The following is an 11,390-nucleotide window of genomic DNA, read 5'->3' as shown; positions in this document are numbered from 1 at the left end:
TCTGTGCCCTGATCCACAGGGAGAGCAAGGCCATAGCCAACCCTGGGATTCACCCTCACTTTTAAAGACTGGACTCCATTCCCCAGTGAGGAAATGGTGGTCTCTCTAGCATGGAAGGAGGGAATGGCCCCCGGCAGCATACAAGCCTACCCTGGCGAGCTTTACTATCTTAGCTGACAAAGGCAGGAGATGCCTGTGAGGATGACCACGTACCCAGGAACCCATCACTTCAACCAACCTGGTGAAGCTGCTGCTGCAGGGCTCGGCTCTCTGTTACGATGGCAATCTGGGCCTCCAGGTCCCGGTGAACTGACCTGTACCCAAAATTAGGAGAGCCAATCAGCGTGAGGCAGGGCAGGCTACTCCCTGCCAGGTACAGCCAGAGGCCTGCAGGAAAAGGAAATGTGCAGACAGGAAGTGAGCTCAACATCTGCCAGGTCTTTGCTATACACGATCTCAACCTAGGAGGGAAGCGGCCAACAGGAGCAGCCTGGGGTCGCTGGCTGAACCAGGCTCCCTCCTGCCTGCTACTGCCAAGGTGCTCAGACCATGAGTTGCAGGGCCATTCTGCTCTCTGCCACTTTACTCTGGCTGTGGCTCACATCCTTGGCTGGCTTCTTTGAGTGAACTTTGGCAATGCTGTCCTTGAGGTCTTCCCTTCCCCAACTGCTTCCTAGCTTCTCTCCAGAGAGGCACCAGCCCCAGCTTTTTCAACTGCCCGAAGCATCTGCTAGCAAAGTGTAGCTCACAGACCAGAGCCTCCATCCCTCCCGGGAGCCCAGAACAAACAGGCAAGTGGGCTCTGCCCGACATAACCAGCACAGGTGGCTGTCACACAGTGGTCGAGGCATTTGGTAGCACCAGGTCTGCCTATATACAGCTGCCCAGCTTTTCTGCATCAGGGTACCTAGGAGTTTGCTCATCTCTCTGTTACCATCTGCACCACATAAAGAAGCATGCGTCCAGGGGGTACCACAGAGGCCGCTATGTCACAGCACACATGAGGACACTTCTGTAATGAAGGTCATGGGTTCTAGTGGAATTTTAAGTACTACTAGGTATGCCTGGTAGTACACTAGGTCCCATTCTACACCCTCTTCTACGATCTCAAGCCCCCACAGAACTAGTCCTGAGCATCTATCCTCCCAGGCCTAGCCTAGCCTCCACCCTTCCCTTTATAGCCTAAGGAATCTTATCCAGGAAGCCCAGCCAGCTCCCCGTGGCCCTCCCACCAGATCCTCCATCAACAAGATCTTCAGAGTCCACAAACATGCACAAACGTCAGACACAGGGCCTGTGTATAACACACACGCTGCTACAGCAGAGAACGGTTTCCTAACGTCCATACAGAGTTTCAAGAACTCCTTGGCAACAGCTGACAGGGCTGCTGCTCTGCTCGCTCCTGCCCTAGAAGGCCTCAGCAAAGTCACCTCCCTGCTCTTCAGCCTCTACTACTCAGTAAGTCAAGAGGCTAGAGGCTGGTGTCCCTTCCCCACCCCATTGCTGGCGGCTCTGCTCTGGGCTGCTCTCCCTACCCAGGGATCCAGGCCATGCTACTCTTGCACGCCTCTGGTTCTTCATGTATTTAAGCCTCCCTGTCCCCACCTCGGCTTTCCCACAACATGGAACTAGGACAAAGAAGCTTCCAGACAGGGGTCTTTCCTTCCCACAGCCACTGTGGGCTGTTGTCACTGTACTCAGACTGGGTCTGCTAGGTACGACTTGCCAACCACTTTTCCGGATCTTGCTCAAAGAAGGAAGGAAGACATCTTCCATGGGCCAGGCCACTCCCCACATATGAAGAGGAAGATTTTCCCCTAGCACCTACTCCCCTAAAAGCAGCAAAACCCTGAGACACTATGACACTGGCGGGAAGGTGTAACCGCTGCTCCTACCATCACCTCCTCATAAGCCTAGGCTGCGCTTCAGGTGCCTGCTTTCACCAAGCCCAGCTCCCAGGCTGACCTTCCTGTGTCCCAGCTCAACCCGGAGCCGTTGTCCTGTGTGTCCACCATTCCAGGAACCAGCAAGAAAAAGACAACGGTCTGGGGACAAAAGGGTGTTTGGGAAAGTAGCTGGGGCGGGGCTATTTCTAGCCAAGAGAAATTCTAAAGCACTGAATACCAGAAAGAGCCGGTGACAGGAGCCCACTGCAGCTACAAATGGGCCCAGCACTGACCACAAAACATGGAGCTAGCATGACACCATGGCTGAGATTAAGAGCCCAGAGATCCCTGTTGCCTGAGGAAGCCCTACCTAGTGTCCCTACAGTCTTGTCCCTCATCAAAATGAAAATACAAGTGTGGGGCTGTGGCTCAGTTAGTTGGTAGTGTGCTGGCCTGGCATGCAGAAGGAGCCCTGGGTTCCATCTCGGCGTACAGTTCAGCACTCAGGGGTGGAGGTGCAAGGATCGAAATATCAAAGTCATCCTGACTTTGGGATGCACATGCCAGAGAGCACGCATGAAGCTCAGAGAACAGCTGGATGGAGCTGGTCCTCTCTTCCCACCTCCATGTGGTTCTGGGGCTAGTGCTCAAGGTGCCAGGCTTGCACAGCAAGCACCTTTGCCTTCCGAGTCATCTTACCAAAGCCTACAAAAATCAAGTCTAGGGCCAGCTGAGATATAAAAGACCCTGTCTCAAAAACAGTCCATGAGCACCTGGGCGTGTTGGCTCATACCTGTAATCCCAGCACCCAGGAAGCAGTATTTCATGTTTGAGATTCAAGTTCCAGGCTAGCTGGGGCTAGACCTAATTGGAACAGATGTTCAAAGTCAGATTCACTCAGCTACACCAAGAACGCAAGGCCAACCTAGACTGCACAAGACAATGTGCTCGCTCGAGCTCTGTCTGCCTCTGCCTCTCTGTCCCTGCCTTGTGCATGGCACACCTTTGGGTGAACCCAGAGAGAGAGATGAAGCACTGCTGAGAGGTACAGCCCATGTTATGGGCTACGGTCACTGGTGCTGAGTCCACGGGAAGCCTGTGAGGCCAGCACACTAGGAACCTTCCCATTTAGGTTCCGAGTCGGGTGCTTGAAGCACTGGCTGGAACACTGGGGACTGACTCATCTCCCTTCCTTGGTTGGGCTCCAGCTGTGCCCAGCAGCCCCCTCTACATGCACCCCCATACCATACACAGGAGGCTCAGAGGGCAGAGGAAGAAGCACATTTCCAGCACAGGGGCTGTAAACCAATCATCAAGTCCCAATTCCTCACCCAAAAGCCTGACCTTTGCACCCAACATCTCCACAATTCCAGGAACTAGTGGCTTAGGGAAGGAAAGAGCACTCTGGGGAGTGGACTGGAGGTAGGGTGGTTTACACTCAAAACAAACTCAGTAGCCCTAAGTACCAGGGAGAGTGGGGAGGCCACTGCAGCTACTGCCATGCCTGGAACACTAGGTGGTGGTTTGGACTCAAGGCCAAGGACCCCTGCTGTCTCCTGACTCTGGTCTCTTCCAAAAAAAAAAAAAAAAAAAAAGTCACCTTCCCAGGAGTGGTGGCTTATACCTGTGACCCTCGTACTCAGAAGACTAGGGAAGGATTCTTATGAATTCAAAGCTGGTCTGAGCTACAGAATGAGACCCAGTGTCAAAACAACAAACGAAGTACCTTTCTAGGAACCTTGTACCTCACAAGGGAAGCCTCCAGCTTTCAAACAGGCCCTGGCTGCCCTGTGCTCTGCCCTGGCACAGACTGCACTCCCACTGCACTGAGCCACGCACTATCCTGTGTGCCCTGGACAGGCATGGTGTATCTTACTCCCTCTGGTCTTTGTACAGAGAGATCCTCCCTGACCCAGACCCTTACCAGTCTGGATCCCTCTACTTAAGGCTTTTGCCTGCCATGATCTGCATGGGTCCCCCTGATAGCTATGTGCTTCCTGTGAGACAGAAGTCCCTAGAGAGTAGGAGACGCAAACCCCATGCCTTCCATGATCTATGCAAGGCACATGGGTGCCATGTTAATATCGGAATAAAATTACAGTGGTGAAGCTTTCCAAACAAGTAGATTCAATGTTTAAAAGCAAAGCAGGCATCTGGGCTGGGGAGATGGCTCAGTGGTCAAGAGCACTGGCTGCTCTTCCAAAGGACCTGGGCTTTCTTAACTCTAGTTCCAGGGGATGCAGTGTGCTCTTCTGACTTCTGGGAGCACCAGACACACATACACACATCCAGGCAGGACCTCACAAACGTAAGATAAAATAAATAAACCTAAAAGAGAAAATCAGGAGTTCTGCACACATAGGCCAGAGTCTTCTCTGAGGAGTTCTCAGACAGATGAACGTCTATGGCCTCCCCCAGCCGCACAGTATTCTGTGAGCTCCAGAGTCTCAGACCCCTCTGACCCCAGGAGAGAGAAGACAACACAGCTCTGGTCTCCCCACAGATGAACGCCAGTTCTTAATTCTGGGGTCAGAGGAACTTAGAAACTTGTGAGGCCTTGGGGCTGGAGTCTGTCACCTGAGGTGGTCATATGCACCACCACACCACCACAGCCCTCACTACCCCACCTGCTGGTTCCAGGGACAGCCACCCCACAGGGAGCCCAGGTGAACAGGGTGGGGCTGCCAGGCTGCCTATCAGCTCACCTCTGGGCGAGATGCCAAGCCGCCTGTCGGGAAGACAATAAAAGTAATGGTATCCTGTCAGTCATTAACAGATTCCACCTGTACAGCCAGAAGATCTGAATCCAAAGATCCCAGGCCACACAAAGGGCTTTGTTAATCTAGAACTCTACATCCAAAAGAAATCAAGTCAATATGTTCAGTCCTTTGTGATCCCCCAAAGTGGAGGGTGGGGACACTGAGCCTATGGCCCTGGGAAGTGGACAAAGCAGCTCAGCGCACGGAGAGCTGAGCACAGGTGTGGTCCCCGCCTAACAGGGCTGCTAGCTCTCACTCAAGGACAGAACAGGGACAAGACTGACAGTCTTGCTCAGGGCAAGAAGTCAAAGTGATGGTCTGATTAACGCCGCAGGCTTCACCACTGGGCAGGCTGAGACACAGCTGACTTCACACTTGAGCCTCACATTCAGGCATGCTGAAGCTGCCCCCCGGGCACCAAGGTAAGCATGCTGGAGCAACAGATTGTCTGGACTGATACCTTGCCATAACACCCACGGACCACAGTCCACCACTGCGGGGGAGGGGGTAAACCCAGTCATCCACTCTGCTCACAGAGCCTCCTCCCAGGGAGCTCTCCCTGGCTGTGGGCAGCTGATCACTTACACACCTGCCAGGCAAGCTGCTGCTCTAAGTCAACACTATGTCATCACCCCATTCTACCAGAGGCACTGTCAAAGTTATGTGTACTAACTTTGCTTCTAGAAGCTACTTCCAAAAAATTCCAAATAAGAACTCAGCAGACAGACTGGAGAGGTGGCTCAGGGGTTAAGAGCACTGACTGCTCTTCCAGAGGTCCTGAGTTCAATTCCCAGGAACCACATGGTGGCTTGGCTCACAAACATCTGTAATGGGATCCAGTGCCCTCTTCTGGTGTCTGAAAACAGCTACAGTGTACACACATATACATAAAATAAATAAATCTTAAGAAGAGGAGGAGGAAGAAGAAAAGGAAGAGGAATAAGAGGAGGAAGAAGAGGAAGAGGAGGAGGAGGGAGAGGAGGAGGAAGAGGAGCTAAGCAGACAAACCATATTGCAAAAGAAGTGTCCAAAGCATGCATTTTCCACACTGCGTGTTGAGAGACCGGCTATGACGAGTTCCACACTAGGCTGCTTCCGTAGCCAATTGCCATATAATGAGCTTCCCTGCAAGGCAGCAGCGAGTGACCCAGGTCCTGCGGTTTGTGTTAAGGTAGAGCCTCACTATCTACTCAGGCTGGCCCTGACCCCTACCTTTGTCCAGACTACTAGGGTCACAAAGCTGCACCCAGCTTCCCAGCAAATACCACAGAGAAAACCCTAGCCTCCTAAACCCTGCAAGGAGACCCAGGGCGATTGCTGTCCTTCACCAAAGGCCTTCTGCAGCAGGAGGAGCGAGACCAGTCCAAGCCTGATCTGTAGGAGCATGGGCAAAAGAGCCTTAGTATCAGCTACATGTAATCAGTTTTCCAGGGACCCAGAATAGACATACACAGGCCTCAGTCCTGTGTCCAGCACAGGCCCTGCAGGAAAGAGAACCCACAAGCACCCCGTGTACTGCCTGCTCATCCCATACTCACACAGGCCCTGTATGAGAAGGCTGTAACCCACCCTAGATGGCAACCACTGAGCAGGAAAGAGAAAGGGCAAGGACTCTACCCAGAAGAAGCTGCTTTAAAGGAGCTGTAACCCCAACACGGAGAATCAGAGGGTCAAGGCCATCTGCAGTTACAAGCTCAGATCCATAAAGACCCTACTTCAGAGCCAGAGTCTCAACATCTGCCCCACCTCAGCCCTACCATCTCTGCCTCTCCCCATTTCTTACACAAATTCTAGGATCCAGATGTGAGACTCTCCATGCTTCCCCATTAATCCAACACTCACACATGGCAGGGCTACACCCACACTAGGACAGGCTGAGGGAGGGAGGAATAGGGGCAAGAGCAGAGAGTCCGGGAAAAGGCAGGGCAGACACACTGGAAAAGCCAGTTGGGTGTAACTGGGGAATCAAAACACACACACACACACACACACACACACACACACACACACACACACACGCAAATTTATCAGTGCAGCTTCAGACAAACACCCAAAGCAGAGGCCAGACATGAGACCAGAGCCTCTCCAGCTGCAATGCTGGTAGAGCCTGAGGCCACAGCGTGTACCTAGAGGAACACGAAGTCTGGCCTCCCTATAGCTAAGCAAGGACCTGTGAATTACAAAGCCTCCCCAAAGCTCTGGCTTCACAAAGCTGCTCAGCTCTTCCCTCCCTGCCCCGCCCTGGAGTTCTGTTGTCATTCCCAGAAGAAACTGGGCCAACCTGAAAAGACTTTCCACACACACCCTATGGCCAGCTCTACCTGCCCTGACCACAAGCTTCACTCAGCCCACACGCTGAGATGAGACTGACAATGGGGCAGTCATTTGTCATTTCCCACACCAGCAAGACTGTCTGCCCCGCAAGAATGAGGACTCTAGCACAGGCAGGACCTATGGACAAGCATCCCAACAGAAAGCATGGTCTTAAGGTGAGAAGCCAACATCTCTGAGATGTTCTGTCCTGTTTGGAGGATGGAGCTCAGAGGGGGAGGGAGGGAGGGAGGGAGGGAGGGAGGGAGGGAGGGAGGGAGGGAGGGAGAGAGAGAGAGACCTGACACACATGCAAGGCATGCTGGAACACACCCAGTACCACAGATCACAGATGCAAACAAACAAAGCACAGTGAGCCAGTCCGTAGGAAGGTGCTCGACACCAAGCCCGCAGAACTCAGTTTGGTTGATGGAATTCACTTAGTGGCAGGAAAGAACTCGTTTCCACAGCTGCCTGCTAATCTTTACAAGCACGCCATGGCATGTGCACGCTCCATCAACACATACTAATGAATATTTTTAAAAAATAAGTAAAATAAAAATACCAGGTCAAATTCCACATGGAGAACTAGATTCCGCTCTAGAACTGCATGGAGCACTAGATTCCGCTCTAGGACTGCACAGAGAACTAGACTCAGCTCTAGAACTGCAAAGTCCTTCACTGTTCCTTAAAATATGTCTCCACTAGCCGAGCATGGAAAGCAATGCCTTTAACTCCAGTACTCAGGAAGGAGAAGGCAAGTGAGCTCAGTGATTTCCAGGACAGCTTGGCCTACACGGAGAGCTGCAGACCAGCCAGGGTTACATTCTGATCCTGTCTCAAGCAACAACAATAACAAAAGTACCCCCCACTGAAAACACTGGCTTCAGAGAGTGGAAAAAAGTCCCACTTGAGGAGTCAGACATGTCCACAAATCTCAAGAGCCCAATCAGATATGTGCTCGGAGGTCAGGAATCCAGAAAGAAGAACCCAGGGCTCCCCAGATACTGTCCACACCTCTGCAGATATAGGACCCATACTGGGGTACGATGGGTTCTTCAGTCACCCTGAAGTGGGCACGCTCAGCAAGGGTGCACAGGGCAAAGTGGTGCCAGACTCAAGGTTCTCAAACACGTTTCGCCCACACCTCAGAGATGCACACCCGCAAGCCTGCCTCACCTGGGCCAGTCTTGAAAAACACACACCCAAGGTAGACTCTACCATCTCTACCCAGGACTTTGGCTGGATGCACAACACAACTCAGTGGAGGACACCTGCCTAGCATGTGCAAGGCCCTGGGCCCAACTCAGAACCAGAAAGAAAAAATTAAAGTCTGCACGACTTCCTTCCCCTGCATACGTTAGGGGCTATACACTGAGCATGCAGCTGGGGAGAAAAGGCAGAGGCTGGCAAGCAGGACAGAGCACATCAGCATGAGGTAAGGACAGGCGCACGGGGCTGCTCTCCACAAATCAGCATCCGCACTAAGTCCTCTGCACAACAGACAGTGTGAGCCGGAGGCAGAAGCCAGCCTTCCAGTTCCTTGTGGTTCCTTTAGCAGATATTACATGAACATGTTCCCTCACAGCTACCAAGAACTGAAGATTTAATTTACATCAATGGTAAAATTAATGAGTTTGGTCCCCAGAACCAGAGGGAGCGAAAAATCTACCAAATGGTTTCTATTTTTAAAGCTTTGTTCACATAAAGGGAAGTATTCTGCACAACTGAAACCCCTAAACAGGACCTGGGACAAACAGCAAGCCCTACAAGGGCTGCTGTAAGGATAACTCGGCAGGGCTCTCTCCCACTGGTAGACACAAACATCACAGACCTGTGAACCAGCCATGTAAAGCATCCCCATGGGATGGGGGCCCTCGGGCAGCCACCACATACCTTTGGCATGAAAGGTCCAGCCCCTGCGCCAGTATTCCTGGAGCTGGACCCGATCCTGTTGCCCCAGGCTGCACACTTCACTGTAGAACTGTCGCTCAATGTGCACATAGGCAGCTGGGATGGCGCCGGCCACACCCTTAGCCCCAAAGAAGCCGTTCACCTCTGGTGAGGCTAGAAGGATCTGATACTCGGCTCGAGTGCCTAGCACCAGGTCCATGTAGGCCTGTGTCAGGTTGAAGTAGCCAGTGGTGAGGAAGACCTTAGCTCCCCGCTCAGCTTCCGTCAGCAGGGTCTCAGTGACTATCTCATCTATCTGAATCTCAAAGGGCTTCATCTGGATCAGTGGGTAAATCCAGGTGTCCGGTGCTGGTCTGCGATCACCAGCAGCTGCAGCCTCTTCCTGGCTCAGCAGGGAGTCACTGTGAAAGGTCTGTGCATGCAGCATCTGCTGTCGGGTCCTGGCTGAGTGAATAACGTCCATGACCCGTTTGTTAGCTGCTCTGCAGTACGCAGCCCGGTCACCTGCAGAAGACATAAGGAGTAAAAAACCCATGGAGAAGCAGGCGTGGTGGTGCACACCTGTTATCCCAGTACTCTGCAAGTGGAGGCAGGAGGACCAGGAGGTCATCCTCAGCTATACAGAGTCCAGAGTCAGCCTGGGCTACATTAGACCATCTATGAGACTGTTGGCTCAAGGCACACATCATGTGATTGGTTAAGTGCAAATGCCACAAGTTCTCACTGGCAGAACACAGAGTAAGCTCAGGGAGGGAGAGAGGAAGCAGCCAGGAAGGGCCTGCCCACAGGACCTATGCAAGGAGCCGTGGTAGGGTGTGACACAGGTGATTCAGATAACAAAAACTCAAAATCAGGGAGAGGACTGTGGGATGGCACAGCGGGGCTAAGGTGACCTCCAGGTTTCACACTGTGTACTTCAGTAAGAAAACTTATTTGAATAAAAGACAGTGTCTGGGACAGGTATGGTGGCATCTATTACAACGCTGATATATGAGAGAACAAGGTCAAGGCCAACCTGAGCTATTCGAGACCCCGTCTCAAAGGAAATTATTTAAAAAAGAAAAAAGAAAGAAAATGAGGATGAATTAAGAAAAAGTTTGTTCTCAGAAAGAACAAAGAAAAAGCATGCAGCACAGAATGGCCACCCAGGGAAGCCTGAGGCAGGCTCTGCAGGAACATGTGGGCAAGGCCCATGCTGCAGACAGACACAAGGGGGAAAGACAACTACATGTCTATCACATGACATGCCTCGCTCAGCTGTCCCTAAATACAGCCATTCCCCACTAATCACGCCTGGCCTGACACAGTATACCAGGCTAAAGCCTTACTTCAAGGCTCAGATAGCTTATATTTTAACCTTGGAGACCAAAAGACAAATCTAAGGATACCCACAGGGAAAGAAATTTTCTACAAATTGTGTAATTGAGGCACTTCAGTGCACAGTGGTAACCACTAAAACTTCCCTGGGGCAGACCTAGGCCCTGGCACTGATACGAGGAGCTTTGGTCCTAAAGGCCAGCCTTACCCTTTCCCCAAGTTGTCCCGAAGCTGTGGGACTGCTGCATACCCAGCGGCAATGCTGTGAGCCAGAAGCCAGAGCCACAGGGATCACAGGCATGTGAGTGCCCAGAGACGCTGGGCAAGGGTTTGCCTACAGCACAGCCAAGCTCCCCCACCCCACTGTCCAGGCAGGAGCCCACAGACCTCAATGGGGCTGCTGTGACAGGAGATTTAGGGAAGAGGCCAAGTTGGGAAGGCAGTCACTCGGCAGGCTGCTTCCTGTAAGAACAGAGGAGTCTCCCAGCCCACCCATCCAACGTGCAGGACCCAAACCCAAACTCCCACCTTCCCAGGCTGGCTCTCAGTTACAGAGCCAGTAAGTCACACATCTACCAGGCCTCTGAAACAAATAATTAACGCCTCACACTTTCCTACTCCTGAGACTGGGACAGGGAGCACCAGAAGGCAGCAGACACTTCATGGGGTCCTACCTTTGTAAGGGTGCACCATCCCATCCACCACCTCCACTGTGTCATCACCCTGCAACTGCAAGGACACATCCCCCACAGCATCCACCAGCTCCGTGAAGAAGTCTGCGATCTCAGCGCAGTCTTGCAAGAACACATAGCGGTCCTGGCGGTTGGTGAAGTACGAGTCACTCAGGTTTGCACTAGAAAGAAGAAGAATCAGATGAAGACGCAGCCAAGACCTGCGTGGCCTCATGAGCCAAGCCTCAGGGTTAGGAGGATGAGGAATGACAATCCCGTGACAGGATGAAACCAGAGCTACCACTGAGCATGTGCAGGACACTAGCCAGGATCACACAGAGTAGCAGGAGGAACAGAGATTCAGAGAAATGGTGCAGAGGCTCAGTACAGCAGTCAGTGCCAGTACTAAACGGTGGCTGGTGGTCTTGCAATCAGCCTTTGAGAGGAGGAGCTGCAGAAAAGGTGAACTGGCCATCTACAGCCAGCCCAGCAGCTGCTCCAAGGACTTAGGGGGCAGACTGGCCTTGCTCCTT

The 11,390-nt window shown here is 52.4% G+C and overlaps 1 protein-coding gene across 7 annotated transcripts in view; it reads right to left on the bottom strand.

The window, feature by feature from the left end:
* Window positions 1-11,390, bottom strand: part of Pgs1 (phosphatidylglycerophosphate synthase 1) — a 35,768-nt gene that overhangs the window by 8,120 nt on the left and 16,258 nt on the right. For 3 of the 7 annotated variants that reach the window (XR_015630697.1, XM_087572544.1, NM_001427486.1), the window contains 3 exon segments: window positions 10,861-11,039; window positions 8,852-9,373; window positions 239-387 (listed from right to left, as the gene is read on the bottom strand). Coding sequence is in view for 2 of the 7 variants with exons in the window: in XM_087572544.1 (XP_087428670.1) it covers window positions 239-387; window positions 8,852-9,373; window positions 10,861-11,039 (850 nt within the window). In the remaining 5 variants the exon portion in view is untranslated. 7 annotated transcript variants of the gene reach the window in all.

This window comes from Rattus norvegicus, chromosome 10 (assembly GCF_021556685.1).
Source record: "Rattus norvegicus strain SHRSP/BbbUtx chromosome 10, alternate assembly SHRSP_T2T, whole genome shotgun sequence".
In the NCBI taxonomy this organism is placed as follows: domain Eukaryota; kingdom Metazoa; phylum Chordata; class Mammalia; order Rodentia; family Muridae; genus Rattus; species Rattus norvegicus.
Note: the sequence above shows the minus strand (reverse complement) of the source record. Positions and strands in the feature narration are given on the sequence as shown.